The 22,216-nt window shown below is 34.6% G+C and overlaps 1 protein-coding gene across 3 annotated transcripts; it reads left to right on the top strand.

The window, feature by feature from the left end:
- Positions 1 to 2,683: 2,683 nt before the first annotated feature.
- Positions 2,684 to 21,585, top strand: LOC129871978 (inositol hexakisphosphate and diphosphoinositol-pentakisphosphate kinase VIP2-like). 3 transcript variants are annotated; one of them, XM_055946806.1, is made up of 30 exons: positions 2,684 to 3,163; positions 3,296 to 3,355; positions 3,431 to 3,477; positions 3,668 to 3,751; positions 4,583 to 4,646; positions 5,440 to 5,593; positions 6,015 to 6,085; positions 7,916 to 8,020; positions 8,766 to 8,858; positions 9,327 to 9,401; positions 9,989 to 10,074; positions 12,182 to 12,388; positions 12,471 to 12,570; positions 12,667 to 12,737; positions 13,274 to 13,355; positions 14,732 to 14,890; positions 15,027 to 15,069; positions 15,383 to 15,465; positions 15,680 to 15,742; positions 15,830 to 15,904; positions 17,131 to 17,256; positions 17,521 to 17,762; positions 17,942 to 17,986; positions 18,149 to 18,215; positions 18,566 to 18,637; positions 19,317 to 19,567; positions 19,726 to 19,783; positions 20,351 to 20,518; positions 20,770 to 20,844; positions 20,989 to 21,585. In XM_055946806.1, exons 1-30 carry the CDS (start codon positions 2,981 to 2,983, stop codon positions 21,250 to 21,252), a joined length of 3,273 nt encoding a protein of 1,090 aa, XP_055802781.1. In that variant the 5' UTR covers positions 2,684 to 2,980; the 3' UTR covers positions 21,253 to 21,585. The 3 variants fall into 3 exon arrangements, with proteins under 3 accessions (XP_055802781.1, XP_055802780.1, XP_055802782.1); XM_055946805.1 differs by having other exon boundaries at positions 2,684 to 3,181; XM_055946807.1 differs by lacking the exons at positions 2,684 to 3,163; positions 3,296 to 3,355; positions 3,431 to 3,477; ... (2 more) ...; positions 5,440 to 5,593; positions 6,015 to 6,085 and adding an exon at positions 6,314 to 6,522.
- Positions 21,586 to 22,216: the final 631 nt, after the last annotated feature.

Genomic DNA, 22,216 nt, shown 5'->3' with positions numbered 1-22,216 from the left:
CTGCTCACCAATCTTTTCTTTTCTTCTTTCAATTATATTTTGCTTTTGACTATAAACAGGCTAGTACTACATAATTTGGAACATTACATTTTATAGGTGAAAATATATGTATAATATAAATAATTAAGAAAAATAAAATATTCTTTATAATGAGGCTGAGAAGATTCAAGTCAATGTGAACGTTCAATAGTAACAATTTGACTTGTAATATACACATTAGACAATATTTTGTGATTTAAATAAATTATGAATTAATTATTAAGTCCAAAGCTTCGTTACTAACAACACATTCCCTCAACATATATTAGTATTTTTAGTGAATATTTTAAAGGCACTTTTTCGCTTTCACACGTTCTCTCATTTATTTTACAACACCAACCTCACGTCTATTTCACTTTTTTCAGACACCACACAAGGGGAAAATACTCATATTTATATGTCAGGATTTCTTTTCGTTGAATAAAGAAAATATAGCAGTGGGATGATAAAGTTGTAAAAGCATGTGATAATAATGGGTTGATGGATAATTTAGTGGTAAGCAGTAAGGCAGATCATGAATGCGTAAATAAAAAGAAATTATGTTTATTTTCTTAATTAGAAGATGGTGGATACGATGATAAAGTAAATATTTACCATTGTCGGATACTTATATCAAATTATTTCAGCTTTTCATAATTAAGAGATTTAATAAAGTAAAAAACATAATTTAATTACCTACAATTAGATAATAACAATTTATATAAATTATATATTTATTAATTTGAAGTTCTCATCAAACACATGTTAATTTTTACCCAAAGATATTATAGCCACTTTCAAGTCTCAGTAGCAATTGAGGAAAAGATAAAAAGGTCATACACTTTACTCTTCCCGTAACAATTTCTTTATCTTACTTATGACTTGACATAAAATTTAAAGACAATATTTTTTTTTAAAATGTCATAATTTAATTTTATGATTTTAAATATGACACAAAGAAAGTTAACATTAAATAATTATTGAAATAAACTTATATTATTTTTTAAATAGATTTAAAAAAATTGACAAATAAATTGAAATAAAAAATAATAATGTACAGTGTACTTATTATATTTTGCAATTTTAAAATGCAAAATCTAAAACAGAACAAGATGGGAATGTTCTAGGGATATGATTTAACCTTTGTGGTCCCAAATAACCACGGCCATCTTATAAATCCTATTTTCCTTTGACCATAGCTTTGAAGTTTGAATCAACAAATAGAATAAACAGTACTCCATTATAGTCCTACTTTTCTTTTTTCGTTTTTCCTTCCGGTGTCAGAACTGGAGCCTCAATTAAATTTAAATCGTTTATTGTCATTATAACGTATTAATAATTGCTCTTTCCATTTATATTTACTTTTTTATATTTGATTTTGCGTATTTTTAAGAAGTAAAAAAACACAAATATATTATAACATTTTTTGAATATATTAAATTTAATATTATGTATTTGATAATAAAATAAATTAGAAATTAAGTGAAAAATTGTCTTAATTTTTTTAAAATAAAAAATAAATATTTATTTTCAATATAATAGACAAATAAAAATGAACATAAAAGTACTAAAATAAATGCATTCTGAACATATAGTTGCGAAAATTATTAATAGCACTGTTATATTAAAATACGGAAGGTATTGACGTGACTAATAATCATCTATATTTATAGGAAATAATTTTATAATTTTTTTAACATTTTATTTAATGAATTTCATATGAAAAGAATCATCATATAACTAAAGGATCATATACATATACAACGATAGTAAAGGTGATGTCCTTTATATTTGGAGGACCCTATCAAAAAGTTGTATCATTTTCAAAGAATACACCTGCAAAGTGCAAAGCTTTTTTACAGCATAGGAGCAGAGTATGCACTTCTCTAAACTTTAGGCATGAGAGGATGCTGTTTGGCCTTTTACTTCATAACTTTTCATTTATTTTAGTTTAAAATTAAATATTTATAATAATTTTTTAAATTTATTCAAATATTAAAAAATTACTTTAAAAAAAAATTTAATTTAAAAACACTTAACATAACTCAATCCAAACAGACTGTGTATTAAAAAATATTAGGTTATAAATTGTTCTCTAAAAAAATAATATCAAAATGCATACTAGTATTAAACAAAATGACTGACAAAATTATAAGCCTCGAGTTGGGGACCTCATCTACTTTTTTCTTTAAAATAAATATATATATGGAACATGACGATCGACAAAAAGACAGTAGGATCTTTATAAATATACAGTGACAGGGATAAAGCAGCACCAATCCTAAAAGATTACCATCTCCTAAACACCATTCCACCTTCCCTTTCCAAATTTCCTTTTTGTCTTTCACTTTTTCTCATGTATATTTTCGAGTTGAAATATATTAATGAATTGAATTGAGAATCATAAAAAATTTTAATTAAATTTTAGCATAAACACAAATACTCCTAGGTAGTAACTTTTCATTTATTCTAATTTTAGTAAATAAAGCTAATAGTATTATATAATTATATAAATAACTTAGGACATCACGATTATTAAAAAGTATATTCAGGAATCCAAGATAAATCTACATCAGCGACGTTTCTAGTGGATTTGTAAATACTCAAAACGGTCCACAAATTAAAATATACCTATTAACCACTCCATTAGGATTTAGGTACCAATATAGTTATAAAAGAAAAAAACAATCTTGGTGGTGGTTTCCAGCAGCCTTTTCCCCTGTACTCGTGACTCCATGTGTTTGTAGCTTAAAGCTTTAGCAAGATTCTCATAGATTAATGCATAATACGGTGGAGTTTTCGGTCTTCCCTTATTATTTTACTCCTATTCTTTTATCCACACGGGATTCTTGAATCTGTGGGTATCTTTCAGACTCTTTTTTCCTCTTATTTTCATGTAAAAGAAAAGGACTCTTTTTCCTTTTTTCTTTGAATTAGTGTGGTAGTGTGTGTTTTGTTTAAAATGGGAAGTGGGGTTGAGAAAAGCGCAAATCTTGGAGCTTTTTGTCAGTCAGAGAAGAAGAAAGAGAAAGAGAAGAAAGAGAAGAAAAAGAAGATGAAGATGAAGATGAAGATGAAGAAGGAGAAGGAGGAGGGAAGTGTCGGGAAGAAGATAACTATTGGTGTTTGTGTAATGGAAAAGAAGGTGAAATGCGGCTCCGAGGTTCTGTTCTATGTTTTGGTTGCAATTGCAGAGCATGCACCATTACCAGTGTATCACTTGTTAGCTTACGAGCAGACACACTGATTCTTTTTCCCTTTGTTCAATGAAATTTAGGTCTTTTCAGCGCCAATGGAACAGATTCTTGAAAGACTGCAGTGTTTTGGGGAATTTGAGGTATTCATCTCTATACTGATTTTGCAATGTGTATTTTCTTTTGTTATTAAGAGTATATTATCTGTACTTGTGTAGGTTGTGTACTTTGGAGACAAAGCTATTCTTGAAGATCCAATTGAGAGGTACCTATCCCGGGAGCTTCTTCGTATTTTATGATCTCTATTTTTTGATCTGTTATGCATCTTTTCCATGACAAATTGTGTCTGTAATTAGCTATTAAGTTTGCAACGTCTCCGTCTTCCTTCCGCACTATATACTATATACTATATACTATGCGTCATGTTAATTCAGTGTACCATGTTATGGTGGCAGCTGGCCATTATGCGACTGCTTGATTGCCTTCTACTCCAGTGGATATCCTTTGAAGAAGGCAGAAGCATATGCTTCATTAAGAAAGTAAGTTTCATCCATCCTTTCCACAATGTAGTTTCAATGTCCAGGCATGCTCGCTTTCACTTTTGTGCCATTTTGTTTCCTCTGAATAGCTATTTTGACAGACATAAATTTTCTTTAGCACGCTTGCAACATTGGTGTTAGGGATTTTCCTCTGATTATTACAAGTCCAGTCCATGTCTGTAGCCATATAAAATTGATTGTCAATCTCCTTTTTAAATCTATTGGCTCCTAAAATTTGACAGCAACATATACTGTGTTTCAGTGTAAACTCTGTTGTTTGTGATTGATTCTTCTGGCAAGCTATAAATGATTGGCTGGAAGATCTGAAGCACTCATTAGGAGTTCACGGATAGTAAATAATGCAGGATAGGCTTTATCAAAATTAAAAATATGAAAGTAAAAGTTGCGAGCTTTTTGCTTTTAGCTGTGTTGCTCTTTTTTATTCCTCATTATCTCCGTCTTCCTTTCCCACCGAGATGATGTGCCAATCTCTCCTCGGGTTTTGCGGGAATTATTATTGATCTGTTTGACAATCTCTCCTCCTCAGATGAAATTTTGGTATTTGTAATAATGAAATAACTGTGAGGTCATGTTACTTTTCTCTAGACAAGGCCCCAAGACCAAGAAGATCTGATACTGTTAGAGTTGTGACGCTCCAAGGATAAATATCTCTTGTAATGATGGAGTTTGGCATTTTAACAGAACCTTCTTTTTGGACAAAATTCTTTAGTTCTTCCCTGTAAAAGTTGTGAAGAAATATATAACACAATTATATAAACCTTGCCATCACAGTGCACAACTTATGATGCTTTATTATCTCCTCTGTCTTAGGCCTTTCCTTGTGAATGAATTGGAACCACAGTACCTTCTTCATGATCGGAGGAAAGTATACGAGGTATGTATCAGTTTTTGGTTATTTTTTCCATTCAGGGGAAGTGGAAATATCTTTTGAGTTTGTTTATTTTTTTATAAGGAGAATTCTTGCAGCTCTAAAAAAATCCTCCTATGTTTATTCAGCCTTTCCTCTGATTTATTTGTTTTAATTGTTGGGTTCTTTCAATGGTATTTGTAATGGCTGAGGTATGATGCCCCGTAGTTTCATTTGCGGCTGTCGTTCTGTTTTCTTAATGCTGAGAGTTATACTTCCAACATAAAAGAATATTTATTATTAGGTGCTAAGATTGTCCAATACAACAACTACTATTACACCTCAATCCCAAACATGAGGTTAGCAATATGAATCCTTACTAACCATGTTCTAGTTTTATGCTTGGTCATCGAATGAAGCTTCCTCATGTAGATACGTACAAATTACAAAGATTCTAAAGAAGTGGATTGTCTTCTATAAGAGTTCATGAGTATGTTGGTTCTTTTTTAGAAAAAGTTATACCATCATATATGTCCGACTGTTTTGCAATAGTATTTATTTCATCATTGAACACTCTTGCAATATCAAAACGATATAGGAATCGACTTAATTGGACATATGTTTCCAACTATTGCCATTCCAAGATTTCTTGCTTCAAGTTGTTGAGCTCTCCACTTTAGCCTACATGTGAAATGAAGAAGCTGCTTATAAATAGTCCATTGGGTCGGCAACTCTACCCTGGTGGGGGTGCATTTGTTTAGACTGACCTTCTATAAATTATGCTAATATTTTCCTTTCCATTTTGATTGGGGAAATTCAGCGTCTTGAGATGTTTGGAATCCCTGTGCCAAGGTATGCTTGCGTTCACAGAGAAGTACCTGACCAACATTTGGATTATTTTGTTGAAGAAGATGACTTTGTTGAAGTTCATGGGAATCGCTTTTGGAAGCCTTTTGTGGAAAAGCCTGTCAATGGTCAGTCTCTCTTTTCCATGGATGATTGTTATTTCATATTGTTTGATCTAGAAGTAAATGTATGTGGTTTGGCAGGCTGCCAGTTTGATGAGAAGATAGGATTCATATTCTCTTAGTTTTTGATAAGTAACCACTTTGGTGGTATCAAAATAGTCGGAAAAACAAGATGCCTCTTGGTTAAGATTTCATAGTTGTTAGGTGGTTGTTGGTAACATGCTGTTTTAAAAGTTCAGTTTGGTTATTTCAAAGAATTTTTATTTAACTTTCATACGATGAGTGCTATTAGTACTCCGGGCTTTTTGAACTATGGAATGGTTGTTGATGACTTGATGTTGTCTGCTTGTGAATATGCTGTACTTCTGATATTGTGAAAATACCACTCAGGATGGGAAAGATCAATCTCTTATTTGCTTTTATGTAGCTGATGACCATAGAATAATGATTTACTATCCTAGTTCGGCTGGCGGGGGAATGAAGGAATTGTTCCGAAAGGTAACGTATTATTTAAAAGAAAATTGGAATTGCTTTCTTTCCTTTGTGTATGATATTGCAACTGCTTGTTGTAAAAGTCCTTTGTATTCAACCTCCTGTCCTCCAAATATCTGAACCTTCTGAGCAAAATATTTTATTTAATCATAAGAACTAAACAGTAATAGTGTTGGATACTACTTACTATTGGGAAATTTTTCCAACTACAGATATGTTCAATCTGTAAAGAGCTAAGAAAATTTAGCATAATATCTTTCTTTCATATTTGACTGTAGGGCGCTTTGGTTGAACCCGATGTTTAATCTTTCCCTGGTTTGAGAGGTTTCATTTCAGGTTAAGCAGGGGATCAAGACACTAACGCACATTCCATTAGAAGGACAATTAGTTCATCACTGAATAGGTAGCTTCGTTGGCAAAGGCAGTACGTCGAGAGATCTGTGGTAGGCACACATACGAGTTCGAATCCTCGATGATGCACCAAGTCTTGTAATTAAGTAGAGACGGGTAGAGGGTGGGTCCATTATCCACCGAGTTTCGAAGCTGGAAACAACATATGTATAGTTATCAAAAAAGAGTAACCTCTTCTTATTCGTTAGAAAATTCAACCAGAATGCAAGCCTGCTAAGGCATTTATGTTTCAGAATCTGGGCAACTGTAAATTTTCCTGTGATAAATTGCTTGTTCCTTTGTGCCCATATCCCCCAATACATATGGGCTGGAATGGCTTCCAACGAAAATTCTTGTTTTTCTTAAACCTTATAACCAGTCTAGCACATCAAGAGTTCTTTGACAATCTAATTACTCTTTGCATCCCAAAAAAGATTACAAACAAATTCCACATTGAAGAACTATTTTGTATTGCAGAAAAAGATATCTAATGTTATCCATTTTGTGTCACTCGTGTAACACTTACAAATGTGCATCTCTATCCTTTATGAATTTTCCTCTGTGGGACAAGCTTCATTTGCTAACATCCTAACTAAACATGCCACTTTATAGTGACATTAATTCGCCAAATCATTTTCCACAGCCACTTTGATATCTCAGTACTTCCTGAAATTCTTTGAGCTTGATTCCAATGTAAATATTACATTACTTATGATTGTCCAAATCAAGGAATCGGGAGTGTTAGAGAGTGGCTACACATCTTCTAGCTCCTTTAATCTCCCAATCATAACCTCGTTAGAAACGTACCAGTCTATTTCCTGCTATATGTTGGTGTAAACTGATGTCTGTATGTGGTGAACTAACTTCTCTTTAAGTGGAGGATGACCTGACCATGGGTCCTGCCAAAAAGTTATTCATCTGACATCACATACTTTGTTGACTTTTAATTTAGTGCAGAGTTGAGGCCAAAACATCCTGATATGCTCCCCAACTCCAACTGCATGAGAACAATAACTGTCCTGGCGCACCATTTGCTTTATTTAACAAAGATAGTTTGTGTTACTTTTCTCCTTTGTTTGAATTCATAATTCTCCTTAATGCACTTTCCAAAGTATTAACTACCTTGGAGGGTACAATAAACAATGGCATCATATAAGTTTGTACTAGTCCAACACACTGCTAATCAGAATCAATTTGCCTCCTAATGAGAGGTGTTGTCTACCCTATAAAACCAATTCTGCATCTTATTTAAATTCGCAGGCTTTAAAGCTTTGCAAAGCAGTATGATTTTTTCAGCATTAAATGTTAGGTTTCTAGGTCCACACATATCATCTCTTATCTCAATAATAGTTTACGTTTACTGTTGGATTATGACCATCAACACTGATGGTGTGTTAGAATATGTAATTTTAATTGATGTATTTTCACTTCTTTCTTTTCCTTCAGGTTGGTAACCGCTCAAGTGAGTTCCATCCAGAGGTTAGAAGAGTAAGACGTGAAGGATCCTACATATATGAGGAATTCATGCCCACAGGAGGAACAGACGTTAAGGTTTCTAAGTTTATACTTCTGTATCCCTGAGTGAATGATTTCTCTTTAATTGGAAAGCAGACTTTAGCTTGTTTCTGGTCTATGATGAAAGTATACTTGAACAATACCTATGCGGCTTGAGGTCGTCCTCATTTTCGGTTTACTCGGATCTACCAGTTGAGCTATCGTTGCACATAATTGTAATATAGTACTAAAAGGCGTACTAATAACTTAGAGCATAAGACACTTGTTATGACTGGTGTAAGGATTTGATTTAGTGAGGATATACTATAGAGTTGTTCAAACATTTGCTCATGTATAATAGGACTTCAGGAACGCAAGATTCAATTTCATATACTGACATGATTATCAATTGACAACACACATATAGGTGTTACTCTTTTGGCATAAGTTAAAAGGTCCTTTTCATTCACTTATCAAATAAAATGTTCCGTTTTGAACTCTTTTTTATAAGGGAGGGGCGGGGAAGGAAGGGTTGAGAGAGAGAAAGGAATGGATTTATTTTTGCATGTACATTTGTGCCGTCCAACCCTCATAGTCTAAAAAATAAAATAGAAGGGAAATGTTGCATACCTTAGATGTATAGCAACTTTCATAACAGATCATAGCTTCCCGACTTGGTTTCATAAGTCTAAACATGTCAAGCATCTTCTGTAGATAGGAGTAACCATGCACATGTTTTTGCATTGCGTTAAAATTTTGTAGCTTATCCCATGATTTGAGCTTTCTTTTTGTATTTATGTAGGTGTATACAGTTGGTCCAGATTATGCACATGCAGAGGCAAGGAAATCTCCTGTTGTTGATGGTGTTGTTATGAGAAATCCTGATGGGAAAGAAGTAAGTTGTTTCTTCAACATAAGTCTTCCTGTAATTTGGATGCCTGTTGCCGAATAACAAAGAAAAGAACAGAAAAAACAGAGTATCATTTTCTCTGTCCTTTAGATTTTATCTTTGTCTTGGACTGTGTGAGAGACACACTTATCAGAGTGATGATTTATAAGCAAACTTAAAAAGAGAATACATCCAACTATTAGGCTAAGGATTTTAGTTAAAACCACTGTTTCTCTGGGGAAGGGATGGGTTTGGTTCGGGATTGGGGCAAAAGAATACCAAATTAATAAAGAAAAAAGAAAACAAAAGAACTTCAAAGTACTGAGCTTCTCTTCCTCTAAGATGGAAATGTCTGAGGTTCAGCATTATCTTTTCAGCATTTAGAATAAAATATGTAAAATAGTCAGTTGCAATCACTTTAAGTTGCTATAGAAATTTATTCAGCAATATGTTGAAAGTTGCTTCATTTGGCAGGTTCGGTATCCTGTTCTACTTACCCCTGCAGAGAAGCAAATGGCCAGAGAAGTTTGCATAGCCTTTAGGCAAGCAGTAAGTTGCCTAAGTTTACTAATACATGTCAACACATATTGGTGTATGCTTTTGTTTTACCTTCAACAAGCATGGTGGAAACTGTTGCAGCTATTTTGGGTAGTCTCATCGTCATCCTCGGTAACCCCTCCTGTTAGAGGTTAAGCAGCATCATTCTCTATGACATATCATGTCATTATTTGATATTTCCTCATATTCTACTTCATTTCATGGTTTGAGTAGGTTGACTGCCTACTATCTCACAGTCAATTAAATTTCCTTTCTTTGCCTCCAATCTCTTTAGGCCAGTGCATATAGTCCAACTGCAGAAGATATATGACACTGATGTCCTTGTCAACCACACTTATGAGATATTATACTGTAATCTATATACAACTGGATTTATGGCTTTTCTCTTCCTTTCTCCGCCAAATAAACATGAGTATTTTTGTATTGGGGCTTAGAGATACATGAAGATCTAAGGATCTGGAGCATATGCACTAGCTAATTTTTCCTTTTTTCTTTTCTTTGATAATGTTGACTAAGTTATTGCTGTTTTATCCATGCCCTAAGAAAATTAAGCAATGAAATTACCCTTCCCCTTTCAGGTATGTGGCTTCGATCTATTGCGTAGTGAGGGGCGTTCATATGTTTGTGATGTAAATGGCTGGAGCTTTGTGAAGAACTCTTACAAGTAAGTTTCTTCATTTTCCTCAAATATCAATTAAATGAACATATACTCCAATCTAACCAGTGCTTTAAGATTTTTTTTCGATGAGTTCATAATTAAGGTAGTCCTAAAGATAACACAGGTCTCTAGGTGTGTCAATATGATGATTAATGGTGTGAAAAGAGTACAAAGTTGACCTAAGGTCACGCAGAAGAAGTCAGCTCACAAGACCTACATCTTTCAGAGCTTATGCAAATCTAACAAAAGCACAATGGAAGCGGAAGTTACATTTAAGCGATGTCAACTTTTAATGTGGAGAACATTTAGTGTTAGGTACTCCATGTTATATTTAGCGTTAAAACGTAGTTGACCCCATCTACTTTGGGATTGAGGTAGTTGTTGAGTCTTAGAAATACCACTCCTACCCCAACCAGAAGTTGAAAAAGAGAATAGAATTAGAACTGAATTTCTTCCTTAAAAAGGAGTAAAGGGAGACATGTTGATTGGGTAGGTTGTAAAAAGTCATCTTTTCACTGAAATTACAAAGGAAATACTTGAACCTAATAAATGTGAAAAGCGAACATATCAATATCAATACCAATAGGTTCACATGTAGTTTTTTCTTAAAACGGAAAAGGTTCAAAAATGCCCTTAACATATTAGAAATGATTCAGAAATGCCAAAAATGCTCGTAACGTATAGAAATGGTTAAAAAATATCCTCCTTCCACCTATTGGATCAAAAATGCCCTTAACCTATTAGAAATGGTTCAAATTTGCCCTCCTTATACCTAAAAGTATGTTTATCAATTATTAAATACTATTTAATATGTCCGCATTTCGTGCGATCTTAATATATTTTATCAATAAATATAATATTTTTATAACCCCCAGACCCCACGTTTTGGGATCTCACTGGGTTGTTGTTGTTGTATAATATTTTTATAACATCAAAATATTTTAAAAAATTCTTTTTAGCCTTCGAATTTGAATAAATTAAAACTCAACTTTTTAATTCATTTTACTTCTATTACCATCTTAGTTATATATTTTTTCCATTGTCTAACAATTTTAGTCTTTTAAAACTACTGCAATTTTTGTATAAATTATGTTAACTGATATTGTATTTACACTCAGAAAAAAATTCAACAAAAATTATCTTTTTATGGGCATACATAATGAAATTCTTTTTCTCCGTGACTAAGACAATATTTTTATACAACATACATTCGGGTTAATTCACACGTTAGTTCATATATTTTATTTAAAGCAAATACTTCTATTGGGCAAGACAACCAAGCAAGAATTTTTCAAAAAAAGAATACAAATAAAAAAAACTAAATAATTGTCAAAGTGGTGTTAAAAAAATTATTGATATATATAATTAGAATTAGTAAATTTTTGAGTCATTTCAAATATTTTAAGGGATTTTTTTATCTAATAGGTAGAGGGAAGGGCAACTTTAAATCATTTCTAATAGGTTAAGGGCATTTTTGATCCAATAGGTGGAAGAATGACATTTTTGAATCATTTCTAAAACGCTAAGGGCATTTTTGACCCAAAAGGTGGAAGGAAGGGCAAATTTGATCCAATAGGTGGAAGGAGGGCATTTCTGAACCATTTCCAATACGTTAAGGACATTTTTGAACCTTTTCCCTTCTTAAAATCTTGTTTTTCTTTTTCGGATTAATGACCTTAATTGACTTCAGATGCATGCCTCTTTTTCCCTCCCTTCCCCTGCCTGGTATCTGTTGCATCTAGGTAGAATACTTTTACTAAGATACTTAGAGAAAAGTTTTCTTCTATCCGGGAACTGTCTGCTGCATCAATTGATTCATGTTATATTTTTTGGCAACCAGAATTTGTTGTTGCACTTCATATCATTTTTTAATGTTAAGAAGTTGCATGCCTGTTGGGCCTTCATTCATACTGCATGTGTTTTCGGTTTATAGATTTTTCCTACCTTTTTGGTGTTAGTGTTGTTGGTGTATATTATATCATTACTGACACCACTAAAACTCTATGGTTAGTGTAATTACAATAGTAGCAGCTCTATGACTGGTACTATCTTCAGTTTGTGCATTATTTGATTTGTTCTAAAAGATAGTTATTGCAACGATGGCCGAGTAAAGGTACTATGACGATGCTACTTGTGTGTTGAGGAAGATGTTTCTAGATGCAAAAGCTCCACATCTTTCATCGACAATCCCACCAGTTTTACCATGGAAAGTCAGTGAACCAGTTCAGCCTTCTGAGGGGTTAACACGTCAAGGAAGTGGACTGATCGGCACATTTGGACAAGCAGAGGAACTACGATGTGTAGTTACAATTGTTCGGCAGTAAGACGTGCTCCTTAAGCCTTTTTCCCTTGCTGGTTAGATCCATTTGTCTCCTTTACTTAACTTTTCTCTACTGTAACAGTGGTGATAGAACTCCAAAACAGAAAGTGAAGTTGAAGGTTACTGAGGAAAAACTCTTAAATTTGATGTTAAAGTACAATGGCGGTAAACCTAGATCAGAGGTGCTTCTTTGCTTTTATGGTACAACTGCTTTTCTTTATCTCCTTTTTGATGTCTTAGATAATTAATATTGTTCTTCTGCTTTTAAACTTGCACAGACAAAGCTTAAAACTGCTGTGCAATTGCAAGATCTTTTGGATGCCACCAGAGCCTTAGTGCCACGTTCTAGGTTAGTGAGACTCTGATTCGTAGAGAGCATACAAAATCACATTGATCTCTTCAGCTCATATTTAATCGTCGATTATGCTCAAACTGTACCTTATACTGATCGTTAGTGCATCATAACTTTTTGAAGTCAATGTTCTGAAACTACATAGGATATGTTATATATGATTTTATTTTATTTTTGATTCAGTAAAAGTTTTTATTGACAAATGGCAACTGGATGGTGCATTATTAAAAAAGCAAAAGCTTGAGAGCTTATGTTATATATGATTATTACTTTCACCTCTTCCTGGCCTGGTTCTGAGGGAACCTGAAGAAAAAAGATATTTTTTTAAAACTAATGTATAGTGAAGGGGGGTTACTCTTGTATATACGATCACAATAACAACTGATCCAATTTATTCAATTTTGTCCTGATTCACTTCTAGTTTTCTTTTGTCTTATGGTTAATGTTGTAATGTACTTGAGCTAAAAGAATGTCATTTGCTGATGGAATTTGTGTTGAAGCAAACATGGTTTTCTTGCTCATTCTTGTGGTAGGCCTGGTCGGGAAAGTGATAGTGAAGCTGAAGACATTGAGCATGCTGAGAAACTTCGTCAAGTAAAAGCTGTTCTTGAGGAGGTCAGTATGAATTTCTTGAACTATGCATTTGGCACATGCAATATTATAAGTTGGTAAACATGTAGAAGAACAACAACAACAACATACCCAGTGTAATTTCACAACTGGGGTCTGGATGTTGGAGAAAATATTATAAAAATATACATGTCTACAATTGATGGTGTATCCATTTCTCATTAGAATAATGATAGTCTTGGGCTATATAAATTTACTATGCGGGCTTGAACTTTTTTCATATCTTTTTTTCCTTTAATTTAGAAAAAAGTTGGGGCCTTAGCAGACTGCATTACTCATATGTGAAGGAAAATGACTCGTGATCTTTCACATTATTCTCAACCTTTTAAGAGAAAAAAATCATTGATCTCACTGATGAATGATGATATAATCTAAAATATTTCACCATCTAGGATATTTTTGAAAGGTTAAATTTTGGATTATAGTTATTTGAATTATTTTTCATTACTATAGTTCCTTTCCCTTCTCCTGTAATTCAGATTTGGGCCTATGTCAGGAGTTCCAATTGGAATTGGAGAATATCTTTGTATATTGGGAAATAAGGGATCCCTCTTACGCTTGAAAGAAAAAAAATTGAAAAATCCCAATACAATAAGACAATTCCTGATTTTTTGCAGTCTTCCAAAAAATGATTTAAGGATTTTGTTCTGGCATAAGGAACGGGGATGAAATTGTTGTTTGGAAGTTCTTTGCATAGTTTTCTTTGCCTTACTAATGTTCAGGAAATTTGACATTAGAATCAGTTCTGATCTTGGAGGAAGAATTCTTACTTTTTTACTATTATCATGAAGTACAGATCTTTAAGTCATTTCATCTGCAACATAAACTTAATTGCTTCCATAACATGATTACGGCGTAGTATATACCTTGGTAACTGTTACCAAGCTATGTAGTTAACCTAGTTCAAAACATCTATACATCATCTTTGTTACATTCTGTTTTACTTAATGATCACTGTTATTGGCTAAGTAGTACCAGTAGAATGTTGCGGCTAGTGGTGGCATGCAGTTGTTAGAGGAGTAGAATGTGCAAAAAAGGTGTCCTGTTAGGGTAAGAGGGGAAAATAGTAAGAGTCAGAGACTCTTGAGCTGGTTGATCTTTGGTTCATCAAAAATATTTTTGGGTTGACGGATGAGGTAGACGGGACCAGGGTGTGAAGGTGAATGTTATGGCAAGTATAATGGTAGCCAGTATCTTGTTCTGGTTTTGCTTTCTCCAATTCTGTCTTTTTTTTGTGCTGGCATGTTTTTTCCCAAAAATTCCAGTACTAGATTCCAAAAAGACATATTATACAAAAATGCTTCTGCTTTCAATTTCCTCAGTTTGTTTTGATTGTTAAAAATGTTAAATATGGATGACAGGGGGGACATTTCTCTGGAATTTATAGAAAAGTTCAGCTAAAGCCACTAAAGTGGGCTAAAGTTGCCAAGTCAAATGGTGAAGGTGAAGAAGAACGGCCTGTTGAAGCTCTTATGGTTCTAAAATATGGAGGTGTTCTCACTCATGCTGGCAGAAAGCAGGTTCTATTATGCGTAAAAATGATTTATATATTATGAACTAGCTCGGCCTGTTGAAGTGAATATTTTCCTTGTGATAGGAAGGTTTTTAAATATAGTCTTAACCTTCCTTTCTTGCTTTGATGAAATTGCTTGGCAGGCTGAAGAGCTCGGAAGATACTTCCGTAATAACATGTATCCAGGTTGGCTGGTGCCCTTTCCCATCTTTCATTTAACTTCCCAAAGTTTTCTCCAAAATTACATCTTCCTTTTGCAAAATGTGGTTTAAGAAAGTTTCAGATAAACTACTTCCAGCTGAAGCATTTTTAATTTAACAGTAGTGGAAAAGTTCATTTTGGATCATCTTTCAAAAATGGTGTATCAAAGATTTGCAGCTACGCGACTTAATGCTTTGATGGATATCCCCTTTTTCCTATTTGATCGAACTGGGTGTTGTGGAGTGGGTGGTATGCTCAGTGAATCTGCTGCTTAATTTCCATCTGCTTTGTAACACAGGTGAAGGTACAGGCCTCCTTCGCCTCCATAGTACATATCGCCATGACCTAAAAATATACAGCTCCGATGAGGGCCGTGTGCAGGTTAATTCCTTGCTTTTGCTCAAGAATTACTTAGTGGTCTTAAGTATCAAGCTTTATCTGTTTGTTTTCTAATTTTTTTCTTCTGGTTGATGTTTGATATTTTCTCATACTAGAACTCTAGTTTTGTTCAATGATCTAAATTTTTTACTCTTGTCCTTGACCAATTGCCTTGTCCTCTAATGTTGAGTTTGCATTATGCATGATATTTCGGCAGATGTCTGCAGCTGCATTTGCTAAAGGTCTACTTGACTTGGAAGGACAATTGACACCTATCCTGGTTTGTATGATGTTACAGGGTATACTTCTAGAGTTGGATTCTTACAACTGAGATGATTGGACCATGTGTTTTCTTCTTTGTTTGAAGGTGTCGCTGGTTAGCAAGGATTCTTCAATGCTTGATGGACTTGACAGTGCCAGTATCGAAATGGAAGATGCTAAGGTTTTCTTTTCCTTACACTTTGTTCAAATTTACAAGCACATTGGAAAATCTCCAGCTAGTGTTGATTCAACTTTGTGATTGTTTCAATCCATAGTGTTAGTTTGATTCTAAACAGTGATAAGTTCCATTTCAAATCTGATGCTATTGGTGCAAGTGTCTGATATGATCATTACCTTGGTATAAGTTGTGTCATTGGTTCCATGAACTTGCCTTTTTCTGATTTAACTTTGCCAATTTGCCTTCTTCTGATTTAACTTTGCCAAAGATAAATCTAAGGATTGAATCCAACTTTTTCATGAAAACTTGAATTCATTTGCCTAAAGAATTTAATCATCTTTCAAGGGAAGTCTCTTTTTCAGAAATCAAATATTAAATGGATGAAAGTTGGGGACAGAAACCCTAATGTTTCATATTTACTGCCTGAGGCAGGATATAAGCAACAATTACAGCTCCCATCCTCTATATGAATCCTCACTGACCATGTTGCTTCTGGGTCAGGATAATTAGAAAAAAAATCATGTTGTGGAAGCTTCTGTAATGACCATGACCTAAGTACCTAACAGTCTCTCCAATATTGTGGTACAAGGGAAGCGCTTTGAATTCCTCTCATCTACCTAAGCCTTGGGGATGAAAATAGTTTGAGCAGGGCAAGTTAGGCTATTGGCTAGAAATTTTGTGAATATGAAATTCAATGTGGTGTCTTATGTTTTTTTTTTATATTTTTAGACAGAAACAGGGATACCAAAATTACCTGTTCGCAGGCAAAGGAGCATAGCAGCTATTATCTTGCCATTTTAGGTCACGTAGTTGGATCAGATAGGTCAACCTGTGGATGGACTTAGTATTCTTTATAACGACTTGGCTCAGTGGATGTTAGTTATCCATTATACTGGAAAATTTAAAAGTCTCACTTGAAACTGACATTGAAGGACTAGGCATGTGCTGCGATTTGTTGCTTTTTCATTTGTATTTAAAGCTTATGAGAACCTTTGAAACTATATGGTCTAACACCATAAAAAAGTATTTTCTGGTTGATGTTGTTATATAAAACAAAGACTCCATTAATTCCTATAGATGAAAATGTTTGGCAATTACTTGAAGCACTAAAAGGTATTAGAGTATTGTAACAGTTGAGTATAATCCTGTTTACATATTCAGGATCTTTCAACTTACAGAAATGCTTTTACATTCTGCTGCTAACATACCTGTCCCGTTGTTCTGTTTAGGCAAGGTTGAATGACATAATTACTTCTGGAACAAGGACTCTTCATAACAATGGATCAGCAGAGAAACCTTGGATGGTTGATGGAGCAGGACTCCCTCCTAATGCATCTGAACTTCTGCCCAAATTGGTAAGTCTTAATGTGTATCTCCTGTTTGATCAAGCTTCTAGTGAAAATCAATTTAAAGCTCATGATTCATCTTGTAATTCCTTCTGATTCTCGTTGAACTGTACTTTTTTCCCTTCTCAGTGAAATCCTTTGTTCTGAATCACTGATTTCAGTGAACTATACTGCAAGCATTTGAATTTGGTTCTTTGGCGCCATTTCCTTCTTTTATGTTGCTTGGTATCATTCCATAGTTTCATTCTGTGTTAATCTGTCTCTTGCAATCAGGTGAAGTTTACTAAGAAGGTGACAGAGCAAGTAAGGCTTCTCGCTAAGGATGAGGATGAAGAACTTGCAGAGGCAAGCCCATATGATGTAATTCCACCTTATGATCAAGCTAAAGCGCTTGGTAAAATAAATATTGATGTTGATCGTATTGCTGCGGGTTTACCTTGTGGCAGCGAGGGATTTCTACTCATGTATGCAAGATGGAGAAAACTAGAGAGGGATTTATATAACGAACGGAAAGAGTAAGATTTTGCTAGCTTAATCTTACTCCTTACTGAGCTTGAACTTTGTTTTTGGACCTTCGCTGCCCAGATGCTAATTTGTTGGGATTGTCCTCCTTCTAATCTTCACTGATCTGCTCATTGTGGATTAAACTGGTTCCTTCTTGGTGTTTCCCCTAACACTCTCTATTTAATTACAGTCGTTTTGATATCACGCAAATTCCAGATGTTTATGACTCGTGCAAGTAAGTGAACTCGATAGCATTCATAGCATATTTGGTTAATGCAAAATACTTTTTACCTTTTTGTATAGCAAAATGCCATTGAAAGAGCATGTTCAGGCTTCTATTTTGTCTCTCATGTCCTTGTCTTAAGTTGTTTTTTGAACTTATTGATAATTTTTACAGGTATGACCTTTTGCACAATTCACATCTGAATCTAGGGGGCTTGAATGAACTTTTTAAGGTTGCTCAGGTACAATGAGGATCAACTACAGTCTACAAACATGAATAGCTTCTTCAGAAAAAGAATTCCCCCCCACACACACACACCACCACCACCACCACACACACACACACCCAAAAAAAAAAAAGAGCAAATGAATCCAAAACAATTTATTAAAGTCTGGCACCATATTAACTATCACAATTTTCTCTGTAGCAACACTTCTATATGGCATTGCTACTTTTCCAGGTCTTTAGGCTACGAGTCTGTTGTCTCCAATATTCCTGAAATTTTATTTTTCAAATACACAAGGGTTTTGCAATGTTTAGAGTTATCATTACCCACTTCTAAAAGAAAGAATGATTGTTTTTGAGTTTCAGCTACTTGCAGATGGCGTTATTCCAAATGAATACGGGATAAATCCAAAGCAGAAATTAAAGATTGGATCAAAGGTAAAACTTCTTCCATTCAGAGCCAGGTCCATTTCTCAGTGTCTCGCTTTATCTGTAGTCGAACGATTTCATGCGTTCTTTCTTGTCTACCTATTGTTGGATAGAGGGAAGTACCTTATATCTTTTTGTACCACCCTATTCACTGCTATTGTGGCACCCTTAGATTTCATATCTTAATCTGAATGGAGTCTATTATTATCAAATAAATCTGGCTAAGTTGTGTTTTGCTTGAGATTTCCTGGTTGATATATTAGGTATCTCTAGTAGCTTGTCAGTTATCCCTCCACATCTTGTCAAATATTAATGTCCATGACTGCTAAATCAATTGGCTCACCAGCTCAGAGCTTCTCGTGTCTTATCACTGGTCTGCCATAAGGATTTGAGACTACTAATTATTGCCGTTTTACATGCTGCTTTGGCTGTGGCTGCTGTCCACTCAGTTTCCTGAACTAAATGTTTACTCTTTAAGCTTTTCGAAAATCTGAAAATTATTTTTAATAATAATTCTCCTCCTCCCCAGTTTACTTATCTTGGGCCCACCACTATTTGTTACTCACTTTTCCTACCAGAATGTAATAAAAGAAGCGTGGTGCAATTTGTTTGCATTTATTTGGATGCCTTGTACGGTAGTGATAGCTTATATAGACATCAATGTATAATCTACGAGTTGTTCATTCAGATTGCTCGCCGCCTGTTGGGTAAAATTATGATTGATCTAAGGAATACCCGTGAAGAAGCTCTAAGTGTGGCTGAGTTGAAAGGTAGTCAAGACAATTTGGCAGTGAATAAGACAACAAAGGAAGATACAGAGTATCATACCAAGCCTCACACTCGTAATGAAGAGTCTAGAAGAACTAGCTTCAATAGTGAGAGATCCATGGATCAAGATGATGATGATGACAAAGAGCCTAAGTATCGCTTAGATCCAAAGTATGTGGTCCCTTTTATTCACTTAATTAGATGTTCGGTGAACTTGTAATTCGTAGTATTACTTTTGTGTTTATCTAGAATGTGTCTGTAAATCAAGACAAGAATGTGAAGTACTTTATTGTATTGTATCTGATTATTTTGTGATTTACCTTTTTCAGGTATGCAAATGTCAGAACACCTGAGAGACATGTGCGAACACGCCTATACTTTACTTCAGTAAGTGGAAACTTGCAAGTGAATTTTCTTGTTATTCTACTGTATTTTCTGGCTGATGTACGTGTTTTTGGCTCAAAGAAACTTTTTTGGCTCGCACGGGAGCAGCATGTTGAATATCAGAATAAATAAATAAATAAATAAAATGTCCTATTTTAGCTTAACATTTTAGTTGAGATGGTTCACCTAACTTAACTATTGTAAAAACTAATTAACAAAGAGCAAACACTGAATCAACTTCTGTATATCAAATATGGATGGTTAATTCAAACTTTGGAGTTTATAAACAGTTGATGCATGAACGAGAATAATCCATCACGGAAAAGAATTTTCTCATTTTTCTTCAGTTGACTTAATTCTGTCATATGTAACAATATAATATGTATGCAATGTGGTATTTCTCTGTTTGAACTTATATCAACTCTGCTTGTTTGATATCATTAGATTTTTGTTAGATACTGTGGTGCTATTAACATTTTGCTTACTGTTACTCTCTATTTTAGAATTTCTCCCCCATTCCCCTTATCTTCCTTTCTCCAATTCTAGTTTACTGATTGTTTGACTTGACAGGAGTCGCATATCCATTCCTTGATGAATGTTCTTCGTTATTGCAACCTGGATGAGTCTCTTCAAGGAGAGGACAGCCTTGTGTGCGATAATGCTTTGGATCGCTTGTGCAGAACCAAGGAGCTAGATTACATGAGTTATATTGTATTGAGGATGTTCGAGAACACAGAGGTTCGTACATCTTCTTCCTTCTGAAGAACAAAGAAAATGAAAAAGGCAGGATAAGTAAACAGTATTTTGGTGTACCTTAATTATATGGAAGCTATTTGCTGCTTTTCAGGATAAGTAAACTTGGCCAAAGACTCTCTGGGATTTACACTTGATTAGCATTGTAGCAACATGTGATGTAACAACGTTTTCGTCTGATGTGAAACTCCTGATAGATGTCTGTCGGATTCATATTTTATTTAAATTTGACGCAGGTGGCTCTGGAAGACCCTGAAAGGTTCCGCATAGAGCTGACTTTTAGCCGTGGTGCCGATCTATCACCACTAGAGGTATTAGTCATGTCATCTCTTTTTTGTTATTGTCTTTGCAAAGTTGTGTTTAGAAATGATTAGTCCGTATAAGAATTGTTTTGAGTGATGATGTTGAAGATGAAAGAGACTACAGCTTGTTTTCGTACCATGGTTAATTTGCAGGTAAATGATGAGATAGCTGCTTCATTGCATCAAGAGCACACACTGCCAATAATGGGTCCTGAAAGGCTTCAAGAAGTCGGTTCATATCTTACATTGGCAAACATGGAAAAACTGATGCGTCCATTTGCCATGCCGGCTGAAGATTTCCCACCACCGTCAACTCCTCAAGGGTTCTCTGGATATTTCTCGAAAAGTGCATTGGTTCTAGAGCGCCTTGCGAAGATTTGGCCCTTCCACAAGCATGGGAACAGTAATGGGAAGTAGTACAATCTTTTCCCCTGTTGGATGGTTCTACTATCAAACTGAGTTTTGGAGATTGTTTCCTCTAGAAGTATTTACATTAAAATCAAGAATCAGTAACAGCTGAAGAATTCCGGAAGAGGAGCTACACTGTCAATTACCATCCATTTAGACGCGTCCTTTTACTGTGTCCATTCTCTCTCTCTTCCACCATTCGTTCATGTAGATAAGGGAAATTTAGCAGCGCCAGCCAAGGTTCACAAACCTACATTTTAACAGAGTCGGCCTAAAATGTAAATGTGCTCTACTTTGAATTCGTATTTGCTGTTTAATCTTCAACTCTTTTGCCTCGTGCTTCTTTATGGCTCTATTGACTTTGTGCTGATATTCTTGAAATGTCTTGATAATAAGAAGCAAGAAAGTGGCAGTGAAAAAGCTGAGGTAGGGCCGAGAAGATTCTTGGGATTTCTAATGACATTAGAAAGGGTAAAAGTGAATAGGAAATAGGAGTGCCATAAAAAGAGTTAAACGTATATTATAGGTAAGAAGCAGGTAAATAAAAGCTAAAGGGGAAAAGAAAGGGAGCATTAATTTTTCTCATTTTATGCTCAGAATTTGGTGTTATATTTGATTGTTTTGAGCATTTACGCAAATGTGCCTCTAGCTGAAATCCAGAAATTGACTAATAATTTCAAAATGTAGCAACATTCCACGTGTTTGATCCAGGGGACAGTGATTTGAAAAGATCTTGCATACATAGGACTTGTGAGAAGTACCTGTAATAGAGAAACCAGTTTGACGAGTGTACATCGTACCCCCAAGGCCTAATGCATATCTATGTGGCTGCATCGTGGAAGTGTTTATTGAAAAGAAAAGGATTCTCGAACTTCAAGAGGAGAAGGAAAGTTATGTATGGATTACAAAAGATAATCATGAAACAACTAAAATAAATTATATTTTCCTCTTTCTCTATTAAGGCTAAAGATTG

The sequence above is a fragment of the Solanum dulcamara genome, chromosome 11 (assembly GCF_947179165.1).
Source record: "Solanum dulcamara chromosome 11, daSolDulc1.2, whole genome shotgun sequence".
NCBI lineage: Eukaryota > Viridiplantae > Streptophyta > Magnoliopsida > Solanales > Solanaceae > Solanum > Solanum dulcamara.
This window is presented reverse-complemented; position numbering and strand designations above follow the sequence as displayed.